The sequence below is a fragment of the Candoia aspera genome, chromosome 15 (genome assembly GCF_035149785.1).
Source record: "Candoia aspera isolate rCanAsp1 chromosome 15, rCanAsp1.hap2, whole genome shotgun sequence".
Classification (NCBI taxonomy): domain Eukaryota; kingdom Metazoa; phylum Chordata; class Lepidosauria; order Squamata; family Boidae; genus Candoia; species Candoia aspera.
Window position 1 is genome coordinate 14,587,037 of NC_086167.1, and position 27,105 is coordinate 14,614,141.

A 27,105-nucleotide genomic window follows, 5' to 3' on the forward strand; every position below is an offset into this window, starting at 1 on the left:
TGCCTGGGGACTTGGGGTGCAGGGCTGAGCCCCACGAAGAAATGCCAAATATTGCACCATCAAACGCTCCAGGGAATTTTAGGGCAGCGCTTCCCTCATCGAAGAAAGACGGCGGCTCGATTTCCCGCAAAAGGAGACTCAGCTGCTCCAGGAAGAAGGGCCTTTGAATCACTTCAAGACTTGCCTTTTTTCTGCATGTGCCTTTCCCCAAAATTATGCATGGTTGAGACTGGCCATTCTCAGCTGATGCCCTTCAGGTTCGCTGGACTGTGCATTCTGCGGGGTGCAGTCCACTCAGCCTGAAGGACTAAGTTCAGGAAAGGTGCACGACGCACTTACTTTTATGATCCCCCCCTTCATGTGCTTCTTGCAGTTTTCCTGTTTAACATCCCCCCCCACAAGTGTTAACTGTGCTGGATGGACACTACCTCACCTGACAATTTCATATGGATTGCACCGTACTATAAAACAGGTCCCACTTATATGTACCATATTCTACCTAATTCTGCTTTTCATTTTTTTGTACTGCGCTTTGTTGTTCAAATGCCAAATCACTGTACCCCATTTATTTCTAATGATAAACCGCCCAGGGTACACCATGTGAGGGAGATGGCCGGTGATAAAAATACGATAAATAAAAATAAACGTCTTCAATTTACAATGCTTCCTTTTAAAGCTTCATGCCATCTATTTCCCCATCATATAATCCTCCAGAGGTTCCTCTCCCCTGCCCCACTGCACACCTATTTGAAATAATCTCCCCTAAGATGAAAAATAAATACAAACAAATAACAATTATTATGGAAAATGTAAGATAAGCATCAGGCTCACTGACTTTTTTTTAAAGAAGGTGTTTATTTAATTGAATCTGGCCAAATTTCAAACATTTTTAAATGTACATTTTCTACTCTGAGCTCCACTGGCTTCATATTAGGATTGGCATACAACAGCTGTCCCGAGACGGTGGTGAAGAACGGCTGTTAAGTCTCCACCTACGGCTGAAAAGATTACTTGAACCATGAAAACTTGTAACAAATTTTAATTAAATTAAATTTGGTACAAAACTCTTGTATGCATTACTGACAGAATGCCCCCCTTTGAAAAGAACCCCCCCACCCCCAAATTATAACCAATATACATCAGTCCAATATACATTAGCCACCACATAATCTTGGATCAGCAGCCACCCCAACAGACAGACGTGGTGATTGTTAATTCCATCATCCGGATAAGCAAGAAGGGGGGAAAAAAAACAAATTCTGTAAAAAATTATGTCAACGTGTGAAGAGAAAACAAGCGAAAAATAGATATTTCTTTCAAGATGATCTAATCGGGAGCACCAACTCCTTTCTTGATAGAGGCTCCTGTGCCTTTAACAGCAACAAAGAAAAGCTCAAGAGATAGTTCATGGAATTGCAGTAATAATGTGAAAAGGTGCACTCCACTGTGCTGCTGCTATTTGGTGTGCACAAGCCTCTGGGGAAGGTTCAGCGGCAGAGGAAAGTTGCATTTTTGTTTCGTTTCTCTCCATCACATAAAAGGCACAGGAGTCTTCCTTACAGGAAAGGTGATCACAATCCAAGGTTGGCATGACCAAGTTGCCCAGGCTGCGGAGCGCTGCAGAAACCTTCTCCCCCACCCTGCCCAAACGTTTAAACCATTTGACATCAGGAAACAGTGCCCTGGTTCTTTCATAGTACTACAGAAAGGACCAGCTTTGGAACTGTAGGCGGAGGGGAAGACACTATGCTGAGCTAAATCCTCAATGACAATGGCCAGTTCCCAAAGTTGCAAGCTAAGACCATATGGAGCAGGATTGAACTTCCATCTCTAATTTAAGTAAGAACCTCAATGAACAAATCAGTGGAACCACCATAAAGGTACTGGGGATTTTACAGAAGCCACCTCAGCGTATCCTAACCGAACCATCCCTAGTTTCGGTATGTCTGAAAAACACTGTTCATTTTCTCCTTGGCGTAATGGCTTTTTGTGGAAGCACTGCCAGGACTGGGGTACACCAAAATTCTTCTCCTATGTGAAAGTAGAGAGGAAATCCACTGATCGAGTTAGAGAATCTTCTCCACAGGTTTAAACGCTATTATGAAAAAGCCTTGTACCATTTCCCCTAGGCAAAAAAACCCTGCATTTTGCTACAAAAAAATCAAGAAACAAAGAGAGAAAAGAATCAAGAGTTAAGACAAGCAATGGTACTGTTTTCCAACTAACTCCTGTCATTTTGGTTGAACTCATTTTGGCTTGTGAGAGACAGTCTTCCAATTTCAGAAAATAACTCACAGCAGGCATCCCCTCATTTCAAAACAAAAACAAAATTAAGCTAAGAAGACATTAAAACTTAAGTTTTATAGTTCGGGATGCGGGGATAAAGAAAACTACGTGATTTTTGCAATGAAGTTGTTTGGTAAAGAGTGGACAGAGTCTGGGATCACTGGAAAGGGAACTGGGAGCCAAGTTTGATTAAACAACTCTCCGGACTTCAAAAAACCTCTTCAGGTAGTAGATCTGTCCCAGTGTCATGGCAACTAGTACAAGGGCTTCGAAGAACGACCAGAGGACCACTCTGCTATTTGTGTTGTCGTTAACTGATGAAGAAACCAAGAAGAAAACACAAAATTAGCACATTGAAACTATGGAAAATCTAAATAGTCTGGGACAGCCTTTCTCAACCTTCTGACCCTGGAGGAACCCTGGAAATATTTTTTCAGGCCTCGGGGAAACCCTGCACATTCAGGCTCAAATATAGGCCAGAAGTTGCAAAATTATTGTATTCGTTTCATGGGTAGGCCTGTCCATATGCATTAGCAGTCTTCTTAAACTAAAGAATGAAACTTACCTCTTAATTGTGGAGTTTCCAGAATTGGAAATAATTTTTTAAAATAAACTGTGATCTCCCAAGGAAATCCCCAGTGACCTCTCGTGGAACCCTCGGGTGCCACAGAACCTTGGTTGAGGAGCCCTCGTCTAGGACCCACATAACTTCAGGAACACCTCCTATCTAAGCCTCACAGATCATAGGTGGAGTCCCCACTCCCATGTCCAACTATCTTCTGGGGGGGGGGGAACTCAGCCAAGCAGATATTTCTGGAAAGCTTGCAAACCCTGCTTGGAAATGATGGGTACACCTAGGTACACCTGCAGGTTTAAGTAGCTTGAGTCCGTCTGTTGCTGAGGTTAATCAAAATGTACACTGATCAGTCAGTCCACCTTCCACTGCACCAGCCCAGTCTCCTCCCCTCTTTCAGAACACCACTCCCCTTGTGCCGGCACTTGCAAATCAAGTTCCTTTTCCTTCTGCTCCTCCTCTGCCAGCCTGCTCACTCGCCTGCGTGGAATTCGTTGTTGCCAACCGCCAGCAGACCAACGGTTGAATACAAAAGGGACAGAAAAACATCACAAGAAAACAAAACCACATGTCAAACAAGGCCACCTACTTGCTCGATGTATCCTTTCACGGACTTCCATGTATTCCTGTTCATGCTTGACTGCTGTCATGGCCACTGCTAATTCATTAATCATCTCTTCTAGCTTGTTCTGATGAGCTGCAGATGAATTACACAACCTCACACTGGTGCAACAAGTACAAAAATCAAGCTGCCACAATGAAACAATCTGATGTTTCCATGCGCAAAAACGCGTTATCCGGATGTTCACTCTGACTCCCACCTAAACTGGGTACAGTCCCAAAGACAGCAACTGTTAAGAAACAGAAGCACCGCTGCAGAGTCTCTCCCTCTCGTGTGCAACCCTTATCTCTGTAGTCCAGGTGAGCTGCTGGCATGGATTAATTTGCTATGTTCTGTTACCACAGAAAGGAGGAATTGTTTCTACATGGGAAGAAAACCAGTTGTGCAATTAAAATAGGAACCGCGGAGGAGCCAAGCTTACACAAAGGGCATCAAGGCCAAGATAGCTGCATAAGTAACGAAGCACAGGTGCATTATTAGTAGTGTTGCTTTTACAGTGACTTCAAACATGCCAACACTCACACGTGCACATTCACAGCAAAAGGTCACTTCCACGGAAAACATTACAACTGCGATCTCAGCTCAGCACTTTCTTATCAGGGAAATTGTGGAACCAGTTATGGAACACCCCAAAGCAAGGGCAGAATTTACAGAGTTGGAACGGGGCCTGATTTGCCATCCCATCCAAACCTTTGCGGGAAATGCAGGGCACAAGCATCTGGATGAGGCAGGGACGCAAGGATAACAAAAGGGCAGAGAAAGAAAAATGCTTTCAGTACAGAATTCTGATGACCTTGCAACCAATCCACCTCAAGTCTGCCGGGTCTTCAACACTACCATCTGGGGACCAGGAAGAGGAGGAATCAGGGAAGAGGGACCAAGATATTTTAAAACTAAAGGTGAAGACCGAGTCATGGACATAAAACAGTTTCAGAATGGAGGATGGAAAAAGGAGCCTCATCTTTTCTGGGTACTACGATGTAAACCACCAGGGGTTCTTCAGAGGTGTGGTGTTATAAAAGCAAGCAAACCAACACTAGCAGCACGTCCTTCCCTTCGCCTCTCTCACGGTCAAGATCAGAGCCAAGGATTGAACTAAGCAGCTCGTTCCAGCGTGAAGAAGGCTCTGGAGTGGCATTTCTCAAATGGTACCCCCAAACGTCACGTAGAAACGCAGCCCCAGAACTGTTAGTTTTGAGATGGAGGAGGGGTGAAAATCATGAAGTGCTCCTTGGGTAAACAGCGTTGAAGCGGCTGCCCCCATCTGAGCACGATCATCAATAGGTTAGCAAGGAGCTTCTCCCCAAAGCTGTTAATGAGAAGCAAATCAGAAGGATTAACATAATTTCTTCAAAGAAGAACACGTACCATCCCAGGTATCTCCACCACCTAGGGAAAAGCAAAAGAGGTGAGCAGGGGGTCAAAAGGAAAGACACCATCCCCCAAAGGGGGCAATTTTAGTGCGGCCCTGTGATAAAGCGGGCGCTCCTCTTTCCAACAGTTGTAAAAGGGAGTTGCCAACTCTTAGGAGTAGCCACCCCAATGGATTAACAGCTCCCCAAAAAGGGAAGGTGGGAGCATCACGGAAGGAGCTCCGTCACGTTCTCCGAGAATCAAATTCAGATGATACTCTATATGCGATACGGAAAGAGAAAATGAGTACATGCTCTGCATCGAAGAGATAAGAAAGCCCTTAGAATGTAACTAGCAAAAAGGGCTATTCAGTCCAACAATCCAGAAAAAAAGTCAATCACAGGCTGCTAAGACATAGGAAGAAGGGGGGGGGGAAAGGTTGGGAACGCCAAGCATATCCGTAGAAACAACGGTATGAAGGCCACATAAGGAGATAAAGACAGACCACGTGACACAGAAGTTTAGCCACCAGCTCAGTGTTTAGAACAGTTTCTCAATCTGGCCCCCCCTCCAGATGTAGCCATCCATTCTCTCTGGAGTTCAGCAGAGACGAAAGTTCGGCACATCCAGAAGGGACCAGCTTGGGGAAGGCTGTTTTAATGGCTAGGTCCGTGGCGTTCAGAAAAATTACAATGAAATATAAGCAGGGTCCATCACATTTGAGGCTGCAACAAAATTACCCAGAATGTTCAAACCACAGATCACCCTATTTGTTTTCCGAGTTGAACTCCATCATCATATAAAGAGAAATCATTACGCTATGCCCTGAACATTTCAGTCCCAAAAGAGAGCAGACGTAGAACTCCTGAAACACGTTAACGTTGGGAGAAATAAAGGCGGCAAGCAGGCAAATTTGTAGTTAGGGTGTGGGTGCATTTGGTCTCACCTTCTGTCTCCATATCCTGCCCTTTCGGAGCTTCTCCAATGTCAATAGTGAACATCACTATCTTCGGAGTCATGGTGGACATTCTGTTGCTGAAGCAAAACCTATACGTTCCATCCATGTGAGCTGCGAAGGTATATTTCCCACTGGATTCTCTATCTCCTTTGTAAATAACCTTGTTATCAGGGCCTGTGATCTGGAAATCAGGGCGAAGGAGAATGAGATTACTCTTTATCTGCATTCAAAAGGAATAAACCTTATTTCTGAAACTTAAGCATGAAGCTTGGCCATGGTCAACTAACACAATATGTATTTCAATTAGGTATTTCAAAGAGAGCCAATGGAGTAGTGACCAAGGTGCTGGGCTAGGAGACCGTGAGTTCTACCTTCCTTCAGGGATGAACACTGTCCAGGGGACTTTGGGCCAACAACCTGCCTCACAGGGCTGTTGTTGTGGGAAAACAGCAGGTGGAAACATAAGGTATGTACGCTGCCTTGAACTGACGAAAGAATACAGGCAGGAGGAAACCGTAATACATACACATTTAAATATATGATCCAGCAGATGGCATTCAGTACCGCCCAGAGATTATCTTCCGAAATGAATTTCAGGGAATAAAAACGTAATATTGCTTTTACTGGATCTTACCAAAACCTAATCATGCATCCAGTTCCCAGAGTGGCCAACCAAAGGACTATTAGAATACAACTAACAAAACTTTATTACAGTCAAGAGACCCGATATCAAACAAAACAATTATCTACAATAAAAGAACAGTAAAATGATCCCTCACAACAACGCGTCGCTGTTTTGTGTAACTTTACCCAGGAAACGCTACAACCCAATCACTGCCCAACCATTGGTGGTTTTTCGCCTCATTTATTCAACTAAGCACTGATCCAGGTGGCCCCAAAGAACAATCATTTACATTTTTAAAAAAAAGTCTAACAAGCTAATACAGGGCCACTGCTATTCTCCCAATCTCTTCTAAACACACAAACACCCCAAGTTAACCACAGTCGGTCCTTCCAGAGTTTTGTATTCCTTAAAACCAACAATGCCAACCTTTCCACTTTATAGTTAAATTCAAAAGTTCTGCTAAGAGAGGACAGGCACAGGCTGATAAATTACTATTTGGTAGCCCATCATCTGCCTAGGGTGTTGCTAGCAGCCAAAAACGACTTGAGGGGACATAATCAATCATCCCTCCATCTAACTTATTATTATTATTAATTATTATTATTATTCTCAGGCCTTCTGCTTTTCACCCCTATGTCCAACTAATAACAGTAATTAATAGTTTATTAAATGGACACACTGCCCGATTCCAAGCTCCCCTTCCTCAGAAGCCAACGGCAGAAAAAGGTTTCACACCCCGAGCAACCCCTCCTCTTTTAGCAGCCCAAAGCTCTGCCCCAGGCCAGAAAAACGACCGCCTTCGGCCGCTTCTCCCCTCCTCCCTGCCAACTCTGCCAAGTAGGTGAACGTGGGGCGAGGCGAAGGCCGGCCCCTCTAACCTCCCAGGCTGCGGGGGCGCCGGCACTGGGGCAGCCTGCTCGGGGAGGCCTGCGCTCTGCACGCGCTCAGAGGCTCCCTGGCCTGCCCACGCCCGCAGCCCGGCTCGGTCGGGCCTTCCCCGCGCGCCGGGACTCGCCTCCACGTCGATGTCGAGGAAGCCGCCCTCGGCCACCTCGAAGATGAGCCCCATCTTGGTGCCGGACGGGACCCGCTCGAGGAAGCACTCCTCGGCGTGCGCGTCGATGCTGACGAAGTAGCCGGCCGCCGGGGCCCAGAGCGCGGCCAGCAGCGCCAGCACGGCCCGCACCGGCGACATGGCGGCGGCGGGCGGGGAGCGAGGCGGGCCACGTGAGGGACGGAGAGCGGAGGACGGCGCGGCGCGACGCGACGCGAGCCCGGCCGCTGCCAACCAGCCAGGGGAATCGGCGGCGACGGGGGCGCTTCCGCCCCTGGCCACGCCCCTTCCGGCGCACGGGGCTGTTGCTAATAGGCCGGAGAGGGGCCCGCTGCCACGTACAGTCCGGGCGCAGAGCCGTTGGGCCGGGGGAGGGGAGGGCGGGCCCAGAGGGCGAGGCGCGCGCGGATTGGAGGAGGCGAGGGGAGAAAGGGTGGGACGGTGGCCCCGCGAGGCCAATCCGCGCGTCCGTGGTGGGAGGCGACGGAGGGGGAGAGCGGACAGTTCCCGCCCTGTGCGAAAGGAAGCGAGGCCGAGGCCCCGAGTGCAGCCGCAGCTGCATTTTGGGGGAATAATGTTCTGGCGGGTGGGGACCAAAAGGGGTTTTCTTCTGCTGGAGGACATGGGGAGGAGGTTTCTGAGGGTGATAAGGCAGGCTTTTCCACAAGCAGGCGCTTCGGATGGGATGGACTACAAATCCCATCATCCCAGCCGGCCGGCCACGGTTCGGGAGTCCTGCGGAGCCTCCCACAGACCATTCCCCGCATCAGCGCTCTCTGGATCTGTTGGACTCCAAACCCCATCATTCTGGGCTGAGGTCTGCACGATGGGAGTTGGAGTCCAACTTGCCTTGAAGGCCGGCATTGCGTTGATTTATTAGCGATGGCCAGGCTAAGATTCCAGCTCAGTGAGTGATTTCCAGCCATTTGTTTTCTCATGGTCTACCTTACAAGGCTGTTGTGAAGGTACAAAAGGCAGAAGGAGACCCCTTTGAGCCCAGCTTGAGCTCTTGGGAGGAAAGTGGGGAAAAGCCCCATTGATCCATCAGAGCCATAATTCTTCCTAGGATCAGGGATGAGAGGCAAACTCATTGATTCCAAGGTTGCAGGCGTGGAAAACATTTTTAATGGGAAAAATAAGGAAATAGGTCGAGCCCACTAAAAAGACAAAAAAGCCTAATGACAATTGTAGAATAAGGAAAGAGGGTGTCATGCTGTCTACAGGTAGTCCTCGTTTAGCAACTGCCTCGTTTAGCAACCATTCGCAGTTACAATGGTGATGAAAAAGTAACTTTGCGACCAATCCTCGCAGGTCTGTAAAGCAAAGGAAAGCTGAAGTCAGATTGTAAGCACCATTGTGGTTTCACTTAGCAACCGCTTCGCTTAGCAACCAAGTTGCCAGTCCCAATTGTACTCACTAAACAAGGATGACCTGTATTTTAAAAGAGGCACATGGGTGCCCTCTCTTGGTAAAGTCCTCTTTTTGACAACTCTCGCCTTGTCTCGGACCTTACTCTTTTACTGTAGAGAAGGCTGTGAGGAGGGGGCTATCACAAATCTCAGAAATAGATCAACTGGATTCCTGCCCACCAGGATTCAGACCTGGTGGTGGGACAGAAAGTGTATTGGCCACCCTGGTGCACGTCGATGGGGGGAGCGTGCCTCTCCTGGCCTTGCTAAACCTCTTGGGGGGGCATGCAGTAAAACTTTGGTGCCCCGCTGGACTCCTCCAAGGGCTGGCCGTTGGGGGCAACGTGGGTCAGTGGCTCCATTCCAGTCTGCAATCCTGGAGGACGTCAGTCCTCAAGGTCAGAGACGTTCCATGTGGAGCAGCACAGGGTTCAGCCCTCACTGGGAGAAGACCCCTGGAGGCTGTCTGGATGCACTGCATTAAACCTATTTTCCCAAGCAGTATTTTTCACCTCAAAACTGCATCCTCCCTTTGCCCATAAGCCAGACAGAAAGGCTTCCTTCTTTAAGAGTATGCATTTGGTTGCAGCCACGTGTTGGCGATCCGTAACTTTTCCCAGTACCCAATTCCAGATGGGTCTCGAGCAAGCAAAGCCCATGGCGGTTTCACATACAGGATGAACCAGACGAGGTTCCCAAAAAAATCACAGTTAAGCAAACCGTGGCTTAGCCTATTCCATGCATGGAACCCAGGAAGCAGACGCTGGAGAAAATGAGGTCATCTCATCTGACAAAGCATTTTGCGGCGCTTTAAAGAATAATGACATTCCTTGCCTTCCCTTGAGAATTGGCCGAACAGTAATGCTTTTTGAGGGCCCAAAAGGATGTCACATGGAAGACAGTCAAGACCTTCCCTGTTGTCCCAGGAAGCAGGATACAGCCGAAGAAAGAGGGAGGCAGATCCTGGCTGAATCTTTCAAAAAAACAATTCAGCAGGAGAACCCTTCCTCAGAAAGTTGATGGGCTCCTGTTTGCTGGATGTATTCGAGCAGAAGCCAGGTAGCCACGGGAGAGTTGTTGTTGTTGTTTATTCATTCAGTCGCTTCCGACTCCTCGTGACTTCGTGGACCAGCCCACGCCAGAGCTTCCTGTCGGTCGTCAGCACCCCCAGCTCCCCCAGGGACGAGTCCGTCACTAGAATGTCATCCGTCCACCTTGCCCTTGGTCGGCCCCTCTTCCTTTTGCCTTCCACTCTCCCCAGCATCAGCATCTTCTCCAGGGTGTCCTGTCTTCTCATTGTGTGGCCAAAGAGTTAGATTCTTTAATTTAGATTCTTGCCCCAAGAAGGGGATTGGTCTTGGTGCCAAGGACAAACTTTGCATTTCAGGGGCCTTGCAGCATTACCTAGAACATTAAGAATGCCTCAGGACAAAAAGACTCCTACAAACTTTAAAAACACCCAGGAAAACAGAAAATAGGAGGGTGTGCCCGTCGGGCGTAAATCACCCAGGAAAAGGAGGCTTAGCAAAGCCGCTGTAACGTTTGGCATAATGGCTGGTTCGTTTATTCCTAGTGAATAGTGAGGGTCGCCTAGTTTGGGGGGGGCCCTCCTCCGCGCCTCCTCCCTTTCCCAAGGCGGGGAGGGGGATTTCAAGCGGGGTCCTCCCGCCTCCTGCCCAAAGGGACCCGAGGGGCCCCTTCCGACGACCCGGCTGTGGGGTCCCACCTCGCCGGGCTGCCGCAGGAGAGCAGCGGCGGGCGCGCCTCGCCCGTCCCCGCGCCCCGTCCCCAGCATCCTCCCGCCGCGCGCCCGGCCCCCTCCCCGCCCGAGGCTCCTGCGCCCTGCCAGGGCTGCGCCTCCGCTCCGCTCCGCCTCCCCGCCGGGACGCCCAGCCCCGCCGCTCCCGCAGCCCGGCGCAGACGGGAGGAGGGCTGCGGGGCGGCCGCCGCGGGGAGAAGCCGAAGTCGGGGTCGCGCCGCCCGCCTCCGGGCCCGACCGCACCGCGGGCTCCTGCGCTCCCCCCGCGGTCTTCCCGCCCCGCGGCAGGGAGCCGGCCGGCCGGCCGGGCGCCGCGCGGTCCCCGGAGAGGCGCGTCCAGCCGCGGGAAGGGGGCGGCCGCGGGGCCCGCCTATGAAGGACTCCCGGCCGGGCGGCTCGGCGAGACCCGCGGCGATGGAGGGCGGCGGGCCGGGCGCGGCCTCGGCGCTGGAGAAGAGCGTGGCCGAGCTGACCGTGATGGACGTGTACGACATGGCCTCGCTGGTGGGCCAGGAGTTCGAGCGGCTGATCGAGCAGCACGGCTGCGAGGCGGTCGGCCGCCTGCTGCCCCAGGTGGTGCGCGTGCTGGAGATCCTGGAGGTGCTGGTCGGCCGCAGCCACGGCGGCCCCGAGGTGGAGGAGCTGCGCCTGGAGCTGGACCGCCTGCGCCTGGAGCGCGCCGACCGGCTGGAGAAGGAGCGGAAGCACCAGAAGGTCGGGCCCGGCCCGGGGGAAGCTTGGGGGGGGGAGGGAGGGAGGAAAAGGGAAGGAGAGGAGAGAAGGGGAAGGGATGGAAGAGGAAAAGGGAGAGGGGTGGAAGGAAAAGAGGGGAAGGAAGGGGAAAAGGAGGCAGGGAGGGGAAAAAAGGAGAGGAAGGGGAGAGAAGAGAAGGCAGAAGAAAAAATAAGGAAGGGGGAAAAGGGGTGGAAGAGGGAGAGGGAGAGGGATGGAAGGAAGGAGAAAAGGAGAGAGGGAGGAAAAAGAAAGGAGAGGAAGAGGGGAGAAAAGGAAGAAGAAAAATGAGAGGAAAGAAGGAAGGGGGAAAAGGGGTGGAAAGAAAAGAGGGAGAGAGGGAGGGAAAGGAAAGGAAGGAGGGAGGGAGGGAAGGCAGGCAGGCAGGCTGGGGCGCTGACCTCTTAGGGAAGGGATGACAAAGAACAGCTGCGTCCACAGAATGGCACTGTTTGGGTAAGGGTTAGCTCCTTCCCATCCTGAGTACGTCTCCAGTGGGTTCCCATGTCAGACTTAGCTGTGGTTTGTTGGCTGAGCCACCTCTGAACCCAGCATTGTCGGAACAGAGGCTCCCTGCAGCTACCTCCCAGGGACTGTGGTAGGGTGGGGATTCTCACTTTTGTGTTCAGCGACCACCTCCAGGATCTTGGTGTGGTGTGTGGTCCAGCCATTGCTGTGCTGAGAAATCAAGGAACAAGATTTGCCAGATAATGTTGGACATCAAAGGAGGAGGGCCGGGTTAGTCTGTGGTGGCAAAAAATCAGGAGGAGCTTAGCACCACACATTTTAATAAAGGGTATAAGCTTTCACGAGCTGCAAACTAAAGCGTAAAATAAAAATTAATAAAACGCATTGATCAGGAAAGGTGCCACTAGATTCCTTCTGATAAGAGGGTTTTAGTGTGACAGTGATGCTGGGAGATGACCATGCTCTAATTCCTGGCGTGAAAATGGCCACAGAGGAGGCACAAAAACCGTCTCTGGGAAAGGGGAGAAGTTGCTGATGCTTAAAAAAAAAACCACGGGTGTGGGGAATCCCGATGAAGCTCAGATGGTAGCTGTCCAAACCACCTGTTGAACTTCAGGGCTAAACAGAGATTTAAACGGATCTCTCCAGCAGTCCAGCCGTCTTAACCCTGTGGCAGAGCCACCCCGACTCTTGAGAATTATGTTTTAAATGTGCCAGAGCTGGTCTGGCAAGCTTGGAAGGTTTCTAGACGGTACTCAAGTTCTTCTGAAACTTGAGAGGAACAAAAACAAACACAGAGAAGCGAAAAGTGGTTGCAAGGACAAGAAAAGGGACAGGCTGGAGAAGAGTGGGCTGGTTATTTTTGTAGCCGTTCTCAGTATGTACTCCATTCTCCCAGAAGAGTTGCACTGAGATCTGACATCAACTTCTAATTGTGTTGGAAAATCAACAGCTCCAGGAAAGATCACAGGCTTTTGACTCACTTCTCTTGTCCTCTGCCTGGGATAAATTTGGGTTGTTCTTCCTGCTTGCAAAGATGCAACCGGCTGTAGTTCTCCAGGCTCCCTGGCTCCTAAAAGCGGGGATGTTCAGCTTTCGGGTGATACCCAGTCTCGGCTTCTGAATTTGGTGGGCCCCGCCTTTGCAACCCCTGGCTGGATTGGAGACCCCCTTTTCTGCACTGAGTGTGTCATGCAAACCCAGCTTGTGCCAATTGTCTGGAGTGGTTGTGGCGTGGGGCTGAGAAAGGGTTAGTCAGGTGAGCCACGAGGATATGCATTGTGGGAAGTGAGCCAATGCAGTAATGAGTGCAACAGAGTGAGTGATGAATTCAGCCTGGATTCGAAACATGCCAGGTTTCCCAACTCACTTCCTGCATGTCACTTCCAGGCTATGGGAAGGAGGAGGAAGAGGAGGAGGTGTCCTGTGGGGGAGAGAGAAAGGCACTCCGCCCCCTTTCACGTGGGTGTTTTCCTTGCCAGTGACGTGGAAAAGCAGATTCCTTCTCATTTAGCAGTTCTGCACGTACGACAAGGACGTTGACTCAGGAAGTTGGGAAGGGAAGGGGAAAATAGTTGTGGGAAGGGGACTCGAAGGGTTTCCCCCTCTCAAAGGAGAAGTCGCAATAATGCGTATTTTAGCCGTGCTCTCCTGCACATTGGGCCAAGATGCGCGATTGTCCCCTTTGGTAGAATTTTGACAGGCTCACCAAGTGAGCTGCTGATTAGCTGAAGTTCTAAAGTCCCCCCCCCCTTCTTTACTGCCTGATGTAGCTGTTCTGGCTTACGTTAGTTCCGTGCTAAAATTAGGAGAGCTCTGTAGTAGAATGCCAGCTGGGAAAGATCCCCCTCTCTTTAAAAGCCCCAGGGAATGTGAGAAACCACTTTCTTAAGGCAGTTCCCTATGATTTCAGCCCACGGATGTTTATATATTCCATTGGTAGCCTGTTTGCTTTAGAAAGAGAAATTTGGGAACTCGATAAGCGTACTGTGGCTGTGTTCTCAGGATACACTAAATCACAAAAGAGCCAAACCAATTTTAACCCAGGCGTTGTGTGAATGCAACCCTTACGGGGTTCAAGCTTGCCCTGTGCAAGCAGGACATTCAGATCCTTGCTTGTTAACCACAGGGAGACAGGCCTAGAGATCAAAACCTATATCTTTTCTCCTAATTTAAAAACAATTCTTTAAAAATTTTGTAGAGAAAAACAATGACATCATAGGCCTCCTATACAAACTGTTAAGATGTCACATCGAGGGAACATCACTTTGGAAAGGATGTGTGTAATTCAGGTCATTTGCACAATGACATCATTGTATCTTGCTGGGGCTTCCTGGCCCAGGACTCAAAGTGGACTCAGTGGTCTTCTCCAGCCTTTTGGCTGGGGCCAAGACCAGCCATGGGAACACCCTTGGAATGGGTGGTCTTCAGTTGCTGGGAAGCCAAGGCTGATAGGTTGGGACCGCTGGTCTTGCAGGAGCTTGAGCTGGTGGAGGACGTTTGGCGAGGGGAGGCCCAAGATCTTCTCACCCAGATTGCCCAGTTGCAAGAGGAGAACAAGCAGCTGATGACGAACCTCGCCAACAAAGATGTGAATTTCTCGGAGGAAGAATTCCAGAAACACGAAGGCAAGTGCTGGGGAGGGTGGGGATTCCTGAACAAGTCTTGAGGGCTTTGGACCAAAAATGGCTTGGACTGGGCTCTGCAGAGTTCAGTTTCCTCTCGGTTGCGGACGAGACACAAGAGGGTTGACTTCGTTTCAGCTGAGCGTATTGTATGAGTCCTACCAATTGGGCTTATGTAATAAACCAGGATTAAAAGAAGCAATAGCTTATTGTAGGGAGTAAGGAAGACAACCTTGATGGCCACATGACCGCGGAAGTGTCTTTGGACAACGCTGGCTCTTCAGCCATAAAACGGAGATGAACACCGCCCTCTAGTGTCAGACATGACTAAACGGGAACCTTTACCTTTACCTAAATGTTTAGTTTGCACAGCAACATCGCAGGATGGTGAGGATGCCATTCTTTTTTGCCTTTTTAAAGCTATTCCTGTCTTGGTCCAGGCAATAATGCAAGGAAATTGTTTGAAAATTTGGAAGGGTGTTCTAGGTATCCATTTGCCCCCAAACCAATATGGGGTGAGAGAGGAGAAAGGTGGGGATCTTCTCTAGAGTTCCTTATAGTTGAGGGTGGCACCCAGCCGTTTTAAAATTGAAATTGAAGGCTTGGGAAGCGTCCCCGCATTCTCTCCCCAAATCTCCATCTTCACTGCGCTGAAGGAATGTAATGCTTGCAACTGTGGCAGGCAGAAATTTGTCAGAGGCAGTCTTCTCACACCGCCCCTTTAGGGAAGCACTAACCTGGTGGACTTCTGCCTGTCACACAGTTCTTAAAGGAGGGGTCAACAATGAAGAGTATTCACTTGCTACGGTTATCTCTGTCTTTTTTTTTTTTTCCAAAAACATCAGGAATGTCAGAAAGAGAGAGGCAAGTGATGAAAAAGCTGAAGGAAGTGGTAGATAAGCAACGGGATGAAATCCGAGCGAAGGACAGGGAACTGGGGCTTAAAAACGAAGATGTAGAAGCAGTAAGTATTTTTCCCCTTCTCATTTTTCAGAAGATTTGTTCAAGGAACTGCCAAATGCTTTTTTTTTTTTTTCTTTTAAAGCAGAGGTCATTCCTAGACATGGATGCAGAAAATAAAACCTTCCTGTTGAGATGGAGAATACTTGGATATACCAAATATAATAATCCTGAAGACCCCGCACTTTTTTTTTTTTTTGCATTGTCTAGTTCAGTGTTTCTCAGCCTCGGCAACTTTAAGATGCGTGGACTTCAACTCTCAGAATTCTGGAAGTTGAAGTCCACACATCTTAAAGTTGCCGAGGTTGAGAAACACTGGTCTAGTTTCTAAAATTTTATCTATCTATCTATCTATCTGAGGGACGCGGTGGCGCCGCGGGTTAAACCGCTGAGCCGCCGATCGGAAGGTCGGCGGTTCGAAACCGCGCGGCGGGGTGAGCTCCCGTTGCTAGTCCCAGCTCCTGCTCACCTAGCAGTTCGAAAACATGCAAATGTGAGTAGATTAATTGGTACCGCTTCGGGGGGAAGGTAACGGCATTCCGTGTTGTCATGCTGGCCACATGACCCAGAAAATGTCTACGGACAATGCCGGCTCTAAGGCTTAGAAACGGAGATGAGCACCACCCCCTAGAGTCGGATTCGACTGGACTTTACGTCAAGGGAAACCTTTACCTTTACTATCTATCTATCTATCTATCTATCTATCTATCTATCTATCTATCTATCTATCAAATTTATCACCGCCCATCTCCCAAAAGGGACTCTGGGTGGTTTACAATAAAACATAAATAAAAATATAAAACTGTAAAGCAGTATAATACATAATACAATAAATATAATAAAAACCTCGATGGCTGGAAGTTCTTTATGATTTGCAGGCAGCGCCGGGTCCTTCTAAGAAACTAACCATCCCCAGGAATGGCTACTCTCCCTCCCGCCCCGGGCATGATGACAGAACCAGGTCTTTAGCTGTTTCCTAAAGTCCAGGAGGGAGGGAGCCAATCTCACTTCCGGGGGAAGGATATGTAGATATAAAATGATAGAAGTAGATAGAAAAGATAGAAAACGCGTTATGCATCAGGTTAATCCCAGTTGGACGGGAAATGGAAATCTGTCTTATTTATGAAGCATCTTCTTAAGGGAAAATGCATTAGCCAGTTAATGTCTGGAGATTCTCCTAAGTTTTCGCTGCGGTGGGGAACCCACCTTGCCCCCGGCCTTTTCCGATCACTCCTCCTACCATCCGTTCCCCGCTTCCTCTCTCAGAATAAAAAGGAATGGAACACTTCGTAACTTGGAATCACGGTGCCTTGTCAGTGGTGTCCCCCCCTTCCACTTTTTTTTTCCTTCTCTGTAGCTGCAGCAGCAGCAAAACAGGTTGATGAAGATAAACCACGACCTGCGTCACCGCGTTACCGTCGTGGAAGCTCAGGGGAAGGCGTTGATTGAGCAGAAAGTCGAGCTGGAAGCCTATTTGCAGACCAAAGAGCAGGAGATGGCGGTGCTGAGAGCTGAGCTGGGAAAACTGAGGGAGAAACTGCAAGGGGGATTGAGTCAAAATGGAGGAGAAACACAGGTGGGCAGGGGTTTTCAGTATGGTTTTTCAAAACTGGTGTGGGTTGTTTCTTCTTGTTTCGTAAAGGGAAACGGCCTTCAGGCTGAGCTCAGCTCCTGCTGTCTACAGGGACGCCACTGTGCCAGTTTCTCAGAAACTATCAGCAGGTGATTTGCTGTAGCTTTCTTTTTGGCTGTGGCTTCAGCTCCTCAGTCCTGGGATCTCCTGGTGGTCTCCCATCCAAGTAGATTTTGCTTAGCTTTTTTTAAGCCCAGCCAGGGTAGGCTAGACAGGGACGATTGGTACATGCAATCCCTAGAACTGGAGGGTCCTTAACGATTAATGTTTGTTCCTTATCATCCCCTCTTCCCACCTGAGGATCTCGGAGTTGTTCCCTGCCTTCTCTGTTCCATTTTCTCATCCCAACAAGCCAGAGCAGGTTTGGTTCAAAGTCACCAACTCAGCCCAAGGGAACTTTTAGCCCCCTTTTTAGCAGGGCTCCGAGGAGAACGGCAAACCCTTTTGCTCTTTCACTTTGTCGGGTTGATTTTATCAGCCGGAGCAGGAGGAAGAAGGGGAGGCTGGATTTATTTTAAGATCGCCCTTGGCCGCCTTTCAGCGGAATAACTGGAACAAGTCTTCAGGGCCAGGATTGTTTTAGTTCTCTCCCCCACACTGCCTGCCCTCCAGCCCGCTTGCAATATGGTTTTAATTTTTAGCTCCGTGAGTTCATTTGATATGGCTGAACTTCTGCACTGCGACCAGGCCGGCGAGTGTCTGCCATCCTGCCTGGCCTCCCTTGTTTACCCCAAAAGGTCAGAAGTGGGCACTAGATAGGTCCGTTGTTGAGACAGAGAAGTTAAACATTGCTGGAGACCGAATTGGGGCTCAAAGGAACCCATCCATCCTCCCCCTCCTTCTCTCTCTTGCCCCTCAATCCAAATTTTGTCATCCAAATCCCACCCGCAGATGGAGAACGATCCTACGGCTTTTCAACTGCATTGACCGAGGTTTGCGTTCGGTGTTGTCATTGCCTTGGAAAAACTTGGACTGCTTTCTCTAACATAGGTTCAGACCAGGAAAAGCGGGGTGGGGGGCGTCCAGCATCCCCATGAGGACTAGGAGCATGGCTTTAAGAACAACCAGAGGCAAAACCAGACGTTTGTAGGTATCACAGTGCGCGAACTGCCGGCTTCTGTGAATATAGAAAAGATGCTTTGTCTAAGCTGAGGCTGCTCGCTCTTCCCAGGGACCAAGATGTGCGTTCATCGAAATGGGTTTGCATGCCAAGTACGCCGAGCCCTGTAACGGTTTGGCGTTTCTCAGCGGCAACACCATCTCGCCCTGACAATGGCTTCTTTTATCGTGTTATCTGGAAAATGCGCCTGTTCTTGGGATTGAGTGAGATCACGTGCTTTGCCAAGAATGGACAATTGTTCCTTCTGTGGGTTTGGGAGTTGGTGTTACAGCAATGGGGCTGCCCCAAGCCCCTAAAATATATCTGTAGCATAGATACAGAACTCTAAAAATATGCAGAAGTAACTGGATTAATCACCTAAAAGGATTAATCGTGGCATTTTTGACTTAGGGGACAGGTTTTGTAAAACAAAGGGGGGATGCATTTTAAAGGGAAGTGCAGAAAGCTATAATTTTGTTTTGTTTTTCCATTTCTTTGCTTTTTTTTTCTTTATTTTTCCTCCAGCAAAGTCCAGAACGGATCTTTCTTAAATTGGCTGGAGTGAATAATCTTATTCACTCCAGTCAACCCCAGGCAGCTGTTCAAAGCCTCAGCAAGTGACAGACCCTAGCTGACTTTGTCTGAGCCCAGAGACTTTAACACAGAGCAGATTGGCATTTGGATGGGAGACCACCCAGAGATGTCCCAGGACTGTAGATTGGGGAAAGAATTCCTGGAAGAAGATAGTGGCCAACCCCTTCTGCCTTGTGGCCAAGCAAACTGCACGGCCACAATTGCCAAATAATCAAACTCAATCACCAGTAGTTAACCACTTTAATTACAGGTAGTCCTCATTTAGTGACCACAGTCAGGACTGCCACTTGGTCGTTAAGCAAAGCAGTCACTAAGTGAAACCGCAACTGTGCTTACAATCTTCCTTCAGCTTTCCTTTGCTCTATAGACCCGCGAAGGTCATCAAGGTGAGGATTGGTTGCAAAGTTACTTTTTCATCACCGTCGTAACTGCGAACAGATGCTGGACAAGGCAGTCGCTAAACAAGGACTGGCAGTACTTGTTCACTAATTCGTCATGAGTTGATCCCTTGATTATTAATGTGTGCATTTATTACTTCATTATTTGATCACCAGTAGTCAAGCTGGACACCCAGAAGACTTTGCCCTTCTTCTGAAATCCTGTCCCAAGGACCTCTAAATGAAACTAACCTTTTGTTTTGTTTTGTTTTGTTGTTTAAGAATTGTATTAAGTTTCGAGACAAGGATAAACGAAACTAACCTAACCATTAACCCCAAACCCTCTTTGGCCTTACAGCCAGAAGAACCCAATGCAGAGGAGATCATCTCCGAGTCGGAGAAGACCGCCATGGATCTGAAAGACCCCAATCGGCCCCGATTCACCTTGCAGGAGCTCCGAGATGTTTTGCACGAGAGAAACGACCTGAAGTCCAAAGTTTTCCTGCTTCAGGAAGAGCTTCTGTATTATAAGAGGTGCCCTGCCTAGCTCCTCAGATTCCCAGCCTGATCCTAGAGCGAAGCAAGCTTGTTCTCGATAAAAATCGGGGGATCCGGATATAATCCTGCACTGAGTTTTGGGCCCCGCTCCTATGTTTTGGAAGAGCTGAAATAAAAACAGGATGGGTGGGGGTGTTCTTCTAGATCAGTGTTTCTCAACCTTGGCCCTTTTAAGGTGGGTGGACTTTAACTCCCAGAATTCCCCAGCCAGCCCTGCAGGGCTGGCTGGGGAATTCTGGGAGTTGAAGTCCACCCACCTTAAAAGGGCCAAGGTTGAGAAACACTGCATTAAACATATATAGCATATACAATCCCGGATAAGGTGACCCTTACATTTTAAACTGCGGCCACGGGCAGGAAGCTCCAAAGTGTCCCATCGTCATTTCGAAAAGCGCACGATTTTAAGGCCGTGACCGGCTTTAAAAAAAATCTGGCCCGCAGATAAGCCGAACCCAATTTTGGCTCTGTATTTTGGAGCCAAAAATCCTCAGCTCATCTGTGAGTATGTACGGCGACGTATAAATCCAAAATATAAAATGATCACCAAGCGACGTAACAAAACAACGGAAAAGAGACGCTCACTCAAGTGGTCCCCCGTGCTGCTGCTTTGCAAAGAGAGGAAGCCCCTGGGACTTACTTATTTTTAAGATAAGACAGGCTTAATCTGCTTGTATGTTACGTTAATTATTTTTTGCTCTCCTAACGGGTAGCTTGGGTCACCCGCTCCCCTTTTCTCAGCATGGCACGCAAAGCTGCTTAGACAAATGCCCACAAAGACAGGCACAGAATATAAAAATTAAATAAATAAAATATATCCTCCCTGGCACATGAGGGTGCTCGTTCAAGCACAGGCGGAGAAGTATCCAGCCAAGGGATGGTTCCTAACGTTGGGTTACATTGTCTTCCTGTTTTAAAGTGACGAATTGGATGAAGAAAGACCGGCTCAATCCCCGGCCATCGTTAATTCCAGACCTTTGACTCAGCAAGAATCTGGCATCAAACGGCTGTAAGTAGAGCTGCCCGTGTGGGCTGGCCATTTCCTGGGCTGTGTTGCTTTTTAAAACGAGGTGGACAAATCATTTACGCTGCTTGGAATACTTGATGATGCTTCAAAGAAGCACCCAGTTCCATCTGCCCCTTGGGATTTATTTCCCTGTTGCTGCCAATGTCTTCCTCTTTCTCAAAGACAGCAAGGAAGAAATGTTCTCCCGGATGTTAGGGATTTGTCTTTTCCTCTCTCTAATTAATAAAAAGGCTCAGTGCGATTAGAATGCCCGTCTATTATACCATCACCATCAAATAGGGAATATTATCTGTTCTGGGAGTTCAGGATTTTTATTCCATAAAGTGAAAAGGATTGCTTGGCATGCAAGCAACTTTTTATCTCGGGTGGTTTATCATGATTCTGAGTTTTGTTTTTTTTTAAATACTCGGCGGTCATTTCATTTTCTTTGGATTAGATGCGACACGTGTGTGTGGGGGGGGGTTACAACTTTTTATACTGTTGTTGTATTCTTAAATTCTGTCTGCTGCCCACCATCACCTTGGCGAGAGGGATGGCTCTATAAATTGAAATTGGTCGATCAATCAGTCATAAAAGAAATGAGTAGTCAAAGGGCTTCCTTTTCGTACCCCCCACCTGCATTTTAAAGTGGCCCAGTCTTGGGAAGACTCTACCACTTTTTTACGCAGATGTTCTCCTGCAGTTACATTTGTAACCAGGTCCACGTGTTTGCGTGTTGAAAGCAGTCACACATGCTATTCCACTTGACACCCCCCCTTTTAATTATTTTCCTCTCCCCACCCCCAGCAAACCTCCCCTTCCCCACCATGTTGAATTTCTGATTGGAATGAAATCTCCAAAATCAGATTGCCCGCTTGCCAAAAAAGAAAAAGCAACATGATGTCGCTCCCTGAAATGGCAAATGCCAAAACTGAAAGCAGCATATTTTTGCCAAGTCTGCGAATTGTGTGCGCATGGACGAGCCTAGCCGCTGAGATTCGACCACGGCTTTTAATGGTGTCGGGTACTCTGTGAATCCAGTTCACTGGGGCTTAGTCAACAAACACGGCTTAGTGCGATGTCTGAGCCAAGTCGTAATCTCGTTTTGTCTTTCCTTTGATTTCTTGAAACCTGCTGTGGTTTTTATTCTCTCCTGGTAAGACTAGCAGTTATGCACAATACAGCAGGTCCCCGGTTTAAGAACGTCCCGCTCTACAGATGACTCCTAGTTAAGAACGGACTGCCATAAAGACTATTATATTAAAAATTCAAGTTAAGTACAATGTTTTGGGTTAAATACACAAAGCTACTTTGTGTTGTGATGTTTCAGGTGTTTTGGAAGTGTTTCTTAAGCGTTTTATGTGCAAGGTAAAACATATGAAAGATAGAATATATACTATATATGAAGGCATGCTAAATAACTGTTCTGACTTACACACAAATTCGACTTAAGGACGGACTTAGGGACGGAACTGGGTCTTACACCGGGGACCTGCTGTATGCGCATAAGCATTTGAGAACCCTTTGAAGCAAAACACATTTTTCCTTTCTGTTTTTCGGAGGGGAAGACAAGACACTTTTCCCAGAACGTTAAAATACTGGAAAAGAAGCTGTGGTGGGGGATTAAGGCTCTCATCTGTGAAGCAACCTTGGGGGATGCTGATGATACTCAGCGTTACTGATGTGCAGCTATGCCCCCCCCCCCCGCCCATTAATGCTTCAGTCACAGTTTGCAGATGGAAAGGTTCATATCCTGTCCACAGTTGCTGGAGAGCGGGGAGGAGAAAGGATTTATCTGCATTTTCTCTTAAGCACGGCTGTCTGCCCAGGTTTTCTTTGGTCTACTGACTTCATGCTAACAGGATCATCCGCCGTGGGCTTTCGGAGCGAGAGGCGATGAGAAACAGCTTTGCAGGCTCCTGGCTTGAATGCCACGCACAGCCAGCCCCATGGCATGATCCCAGCCCGCTGGCGGAGAATAATAATAACAGCTGCGTGCCTTGTTTTTCCAGCTCTAAGAATAGCAGCTGAGCCAGGGAGCGGTTTCAGAGCTGCCTTTTGTGCAGAAGCCGAAAACAAAGGGAACCTGCTGATTTCAGCTCTGTCCCGAGTTGAGACAAGTGCCAAGCAAGGTCGCAGAGGCCCAGCCAGCTTTCGCGATCATTTTTTAAGACTTTGTCCCCTTTCCGCCGTTCCTCCAACATGGAGGCGGCATCCTTCTCCCACGGGGCCGACGCAGCCCGGATTCCAGGGAAGGTCCTAACGCTGAGGTTAAGCCTTTCTGGGGCAACACAGACAGAGATCACACATTGCACTAAGCTGTGGTTGGCGTGAACGGGGTTTCTCTAAGCCGCAGTTGGCTGGGTTTGCAAGCTAAGCCATTGAACTGGGTTGGGTGCAGGTTTCACACGGCAAAGGCAAAACCCAAGCCAAATACAGCCCCTCCTTGCAATCATCTTTTTTTTTTTTTAATCCGTCCAATCCTGTCTGATTCTCGGAGGCTGCCTGGACAAGTCCCTGCCAAGTTTTCTTGGCAAGGTTTTTCAGAAGTGGTTTGCCATTGCCTCCTTCCCAGGGCTGAGAGAAAGTGGCTGGCCCAAGGTCCCCCAGCTGGCTTTGTGCCCAAGGTGGAACTAGAACTCATGGCCTCCCGGTTTCTAGCCTGGTGCCTTCACCACCACGCCAGACTGGCCCCCTTGCGATTTAATTCTCCCTCTCTCCTACAAGGGTTCCTTCAGCCACATCTCTTCTTTTCTGTGTTTATTCTGTGTCTCTTTTTCCAGCCCTCTGATCTTGTGTGTCTGTTCCTTTCCTAACCAGGATCTTTACCGCTGTCATGCCCATGGTCGCTGCCGGACTGATCCCTGACGATCCCACATTGCAGCCAATAAGAAGACTTATGTCTCTTGTAGGGACCCTTGTTTTTTCCCCCCTCCCCCCCCCCAGCACTAGTAATAAGCGGAGTCACCCGTCCCGTGTTTTCTGCATGATGTGCTGCTATCGCCCAGTCTAACCCTTGGCTGTGTTCTCGTTGGCTGACTGTGGGATCGTAAACCCTTCACCAAAACGAGAAAACGGGGTGTTAAGAATGCTCCTGGGTTGCCCTGCGCAGCCCCCGTTGATCGGGAAATGTCTTCTGTTGTGCCTTTTTTTCCTCAATCGGCCCTCCTCGCAACAGCTTGTTTCGGTGAAAAGATGCTCGAGCCGATAATGTGCAAGCTTCGGCCCCGTCCTCCTGTCTCCTTGGCCCTCTGTGCCCCACTTGAATTTCCCTGGCCCCTCAAGCTACACTCTATAGGCCTTTCCGGCCCCGTTGATATTATCTGATTCCTTCATGGCTTGCCAATGGGGGAAAAAAAGGTCTTTTCTCCCAGCAGTTTGAATGTTTATAAGCGTTCCGTGATGTTTGGAGTGCTTTTAAACATTCTGTGACATCACGGGATCCTCGGCCAATGATTGAAAGCCATTCTGTGTGTGTGTCTCATTTAGACAAGCTCCTCTAATATACCACCACATTGATTGTTACCGTGGTTTAATCCTGCTTTTTAATCCCGCCTATTTACAGATTGTAGTTTTGTTTTGTTTCGAATTGCATTACAGGTAGTCCTCACTTAACAACCACAATTAAGATCAGAATTTCAGTTGCTCAGTGAAGCGGTCATTAAGCAAATCTGACCTGATTTTATGACCTTTTTTGCGGCAGTCATTAAGTGATTCACTGCCGACGTTAAACAAACCACATGGTCATTAAGCAAATCATGCCATTCCCCGTTGATTTTGCTTGCCAGAAACCGGCTGGAAAGGTTGAAAATGGCAATCACGTGACCACGGGATGCTGTGACGGTCATAAATGCGAACCGGTTGCCAGGTGCCCAAATCGTGACCATGGGGACACTGCGGCAGTTGTAAGTATGAGGACCAGCCGCAAGTCAGTTTTTTCAGCACCATTGTTAAGTCCGAACTGTCACTAAACAAATGGTTGTTAAGCGAGGACTACCTGTACTGGATTAGCAGCAGACAGAATGCATTCTGTAATACTAATCAACAGCACTGGCATCGTGTTTCAGCCGACAGGTCAGCTTGTGTCAAGATGGTATCACATTTCCAAACAACAGTATTAAGCAAGCATGACTGAAGTCAGGAATTTGGCTCTATTGGAGTTAAAAGGGCTTTTAGATCATGCTGCAGTTAATTATAGGGTGACGTAACTTTCATAGTAAGAACGCTGGAAAAACACAATCACCTCCTCTGTCGCTACATCATGGCTGGAGAAGGACTTAAACCTATTAGGATATTTAAGAGAACAAACATTAATGCTCTGCCACGCCTTCCTCTCCCTAGTCTGAAATCAGAGTATTTTCATTCTGGCCATTCCGGGTAGCAATCGATGGGCTCTGCCAAGGCAAGGTTATCCTACTGAAGCCTGCCGTTCTCTACACTTAGCTCAAAACGAACCCCGCAGGATCAGCAGGCGGCAGTCATGGTTGATCTCGGTTGGGCTTCTGAAGAACTTGGATGGGAGATCGCCAGAGAATATCAAGCTTGTAGGTTAGAGCTGGAAGTTGGAAAACATCCTGGAAGAGGCTGGTAGCTAGTATGATTGAGAAAACTAGAAGGATGTAGAACTCAGCCCAGAGGAGACCCATCAAGAACTTTGTGAAACATCCGAGTCTTAATTTTGAGTTGACTGGCACAGGCTGCATATTATGACCACCAACCATAAAGCTAAACTTGGGGTGGGTGGCTGTTGGTGCTGAAGCACACCTGCGTTTTCTCCCCTCGGCATTATGTAGTATATGGTTTTTGAATACGACTTGATCAGCAGGGGGAAAAAAATACCCACCGATCAACCTTTACCTTGTTTCTGCCCGTCTTCGAAACCCGTATCACCCATAGGAGATTAAGAGTAAACTGTCTGCTCAAAGAGTGGGTCTCGGTGGTGTCTTCGATTCAAAGCTTACTGCCAGAAATTTTCAGGATATGAGGTCTGGGTTGAAACCTGAGTTAACCATGATTAAGTCCTTCCATTTCTGGCTTAGGCTGAATATGCCCACTAATCCTTTGGAATTGTAATACAGAAAGTTATTAAAAAAACAAAACCCAGCCCTCTCTACTCCCACCCCCACAAACCAACCGGAATAATTATAATTGTGGTTAAAAATAATCCTCCTGTTGGCTCATTTCTATTTGGGTTGACGTGGAAAGGAAAAAAAAAAACATTAAGCAAGCAATGCATTTTTGTGGCCATGAATGCCAGCTATACTTTAGAATAAATCCTCGACCTGCTGCCTTCCAGAGGTGTTCTGCTGCAACTTCCATCATCCCCGGCCAGCAGTGAGTTCACACATCTGGAAGGAGCAAAAGAGCAGAAAGTGGTACAAGGGCTTTGTACCACTTGTTCAGGTCCGTGGGCTGTTTTTTCCCTCCCCTGTTAAAACAAAGCCAGGTTTAAGAGCTTGCAGTAACCACGCCGCTTCATCAACAGTCCTGGGGTGTTTCCAGCTTTTAACCTGCATGCTCTCTTCCTGTTTCATGCAAGGTTTAGCTTCTTCTCCAGCGATAAGAGACGGATGCAGGTGACCCAGAGGAACACCTCCTTCCACGGATCCTTTGGCGAGTGGGCCGACAGGAACAAAGGCAACGTCTACACCGAACAAGGTTTAGAAGCTCTGCAGCACCTGTGACCCGAACCCAGAACCGTTGCTTGCTCCGATGAGCCGAACGCAGAAACGTGGAAACTCACATGCGGCGGAGGGCGCCTGTCCACCAGTCCTCCTGGCCTTGTGCTGCTGCGTTGACTCGCGGGGGATGCATCGAAACAGATTTGTGTGTGAGATTCTTCCTGCAGGCAACGGAGTCACAATCTGGATCTGGGTAGCAAATTGTGGTCCATCCAGCCCAGCGCCGTGGATTGCCCACCGGCCCTGAAGTATTGACTTCTTCCGACTTGTGGGTCAACGTCACATAACAAATCTTTCCTTTAGTTCCCCTCCCCGCCCAAAATAAAAAGAACAGAAAGGGTCTGGAGAAATACAGTCCTAAGGACCGATTACTATTGTTCCAGGCACACCTTATTCAAAGGGCATTTTGTTTTCATTGTTATTTTCCCCCCCTCTTCCTTTCTTCCTCCTGCCAAGCTTCCTCTTTCACAGCTCCAGCAGAGTTTTCCCCTTGTGTAGAAGGAAGGTCTTTCGGAAATGCAGCGAAGGCAAAAAGCAGTCCTGGAAGCGGGTCACTTTAAAAACGGATTCGGGAGGAGAGAGAGATTTTGGCGGCTTATTCATGGTGCCTCTGTCCGGGGGAAACGGTGCCTTGCGCTTTGCTCTGGATTCTCTGACACGGTCCTGGCAAGGGAACGGCTGAAATCTATGCTAATCCTTTTTTAACTGTCCTTCTCAGCAACCTCATAGCAGCGTC

The 27,105-nt window shown here is 48.6% G+C and overlaps 2 protein-coding genes across 4 annotated transcripts; one reads left to right on the top strand and one right to left on the bottom strand.

The window, feature by feature from the left end:
* Positions 1–1,984: 1,984 nt before the first annotated feature.
* Positions 1,985–7,737, bottom strand: TMED2 (transmembrane p24 trafficking protein 2). Of its 2 annotated transcripts, XM_063315668.1 has the most exons (5): positions 7,434–7,737; positions 5,782–5,974; positions 4,851–4,871; positions 3,450–3,557; positions 1,985–2,600 (listed from the first exon to the last, which is right to left on the bottom strand). In XM_063315668.1, the coding sequence occupies exons 1-5, from the start codon at positions 7,611–7,613 to the stop codon at positions 2,476–2,478; spliced, it is 627 nt and encodes a 208-aa protein (XP_063171738.1). In that variant the 5' UTR covers positions 7,614–7,737; the 3' UTR covers positions 1,985–2,475. The 2 variants fall into 2 exon arrangements, with proteins under 2 accessions (XP_063171738.1, XP_063171739.1); XM_063315669.1 differs by lacking the exon at positions 4,851–4,871 and having other exon boundaries at positions 7,434–7,723.
* A 3,247-nt stretch (positions 7,738–10,984) lies between these two features.
* Positions 10,985–26,682, top strand: RILPL1 (Rab interacting lysosomal protein like 1). 2 transcript variants are annotated; one of them, XM_063315660.1, is made up of 8 exons: positions 10,985–11,354; positions 14,317–14,467; positions 15,310–15,428; positions 16,782–17,000; positions 19,486–19,661; positions 20,602–20,691; positions 23,509–23,596; positions 26,228–26,346. In XM_063315660.1, the coding sequence occupies exons 1-8, from the start codon at positions 11,013–11,015 to the stop codon at positions 26,231–26,233; spliced, it is 1,191 nt and encodes a 396-aa protein (XP_063171730.1). In that variant the 5' UTR covers positions 10,985–11,012; the 3' UTR covers positions 26,234–26,346. The 2 variants fall into 2 exon arrangements, with proteins under 2 accessions (XP_063171730.1, XP_063171729.1); XM_063315659.1 differs by lacking the exon at positions 23,509–23,596 and having other exon boundaries at positions 26,228–26,682.
* The last annotated feature ends 423 nt before the right edge of the window (positions 26,683–27,105 follow it).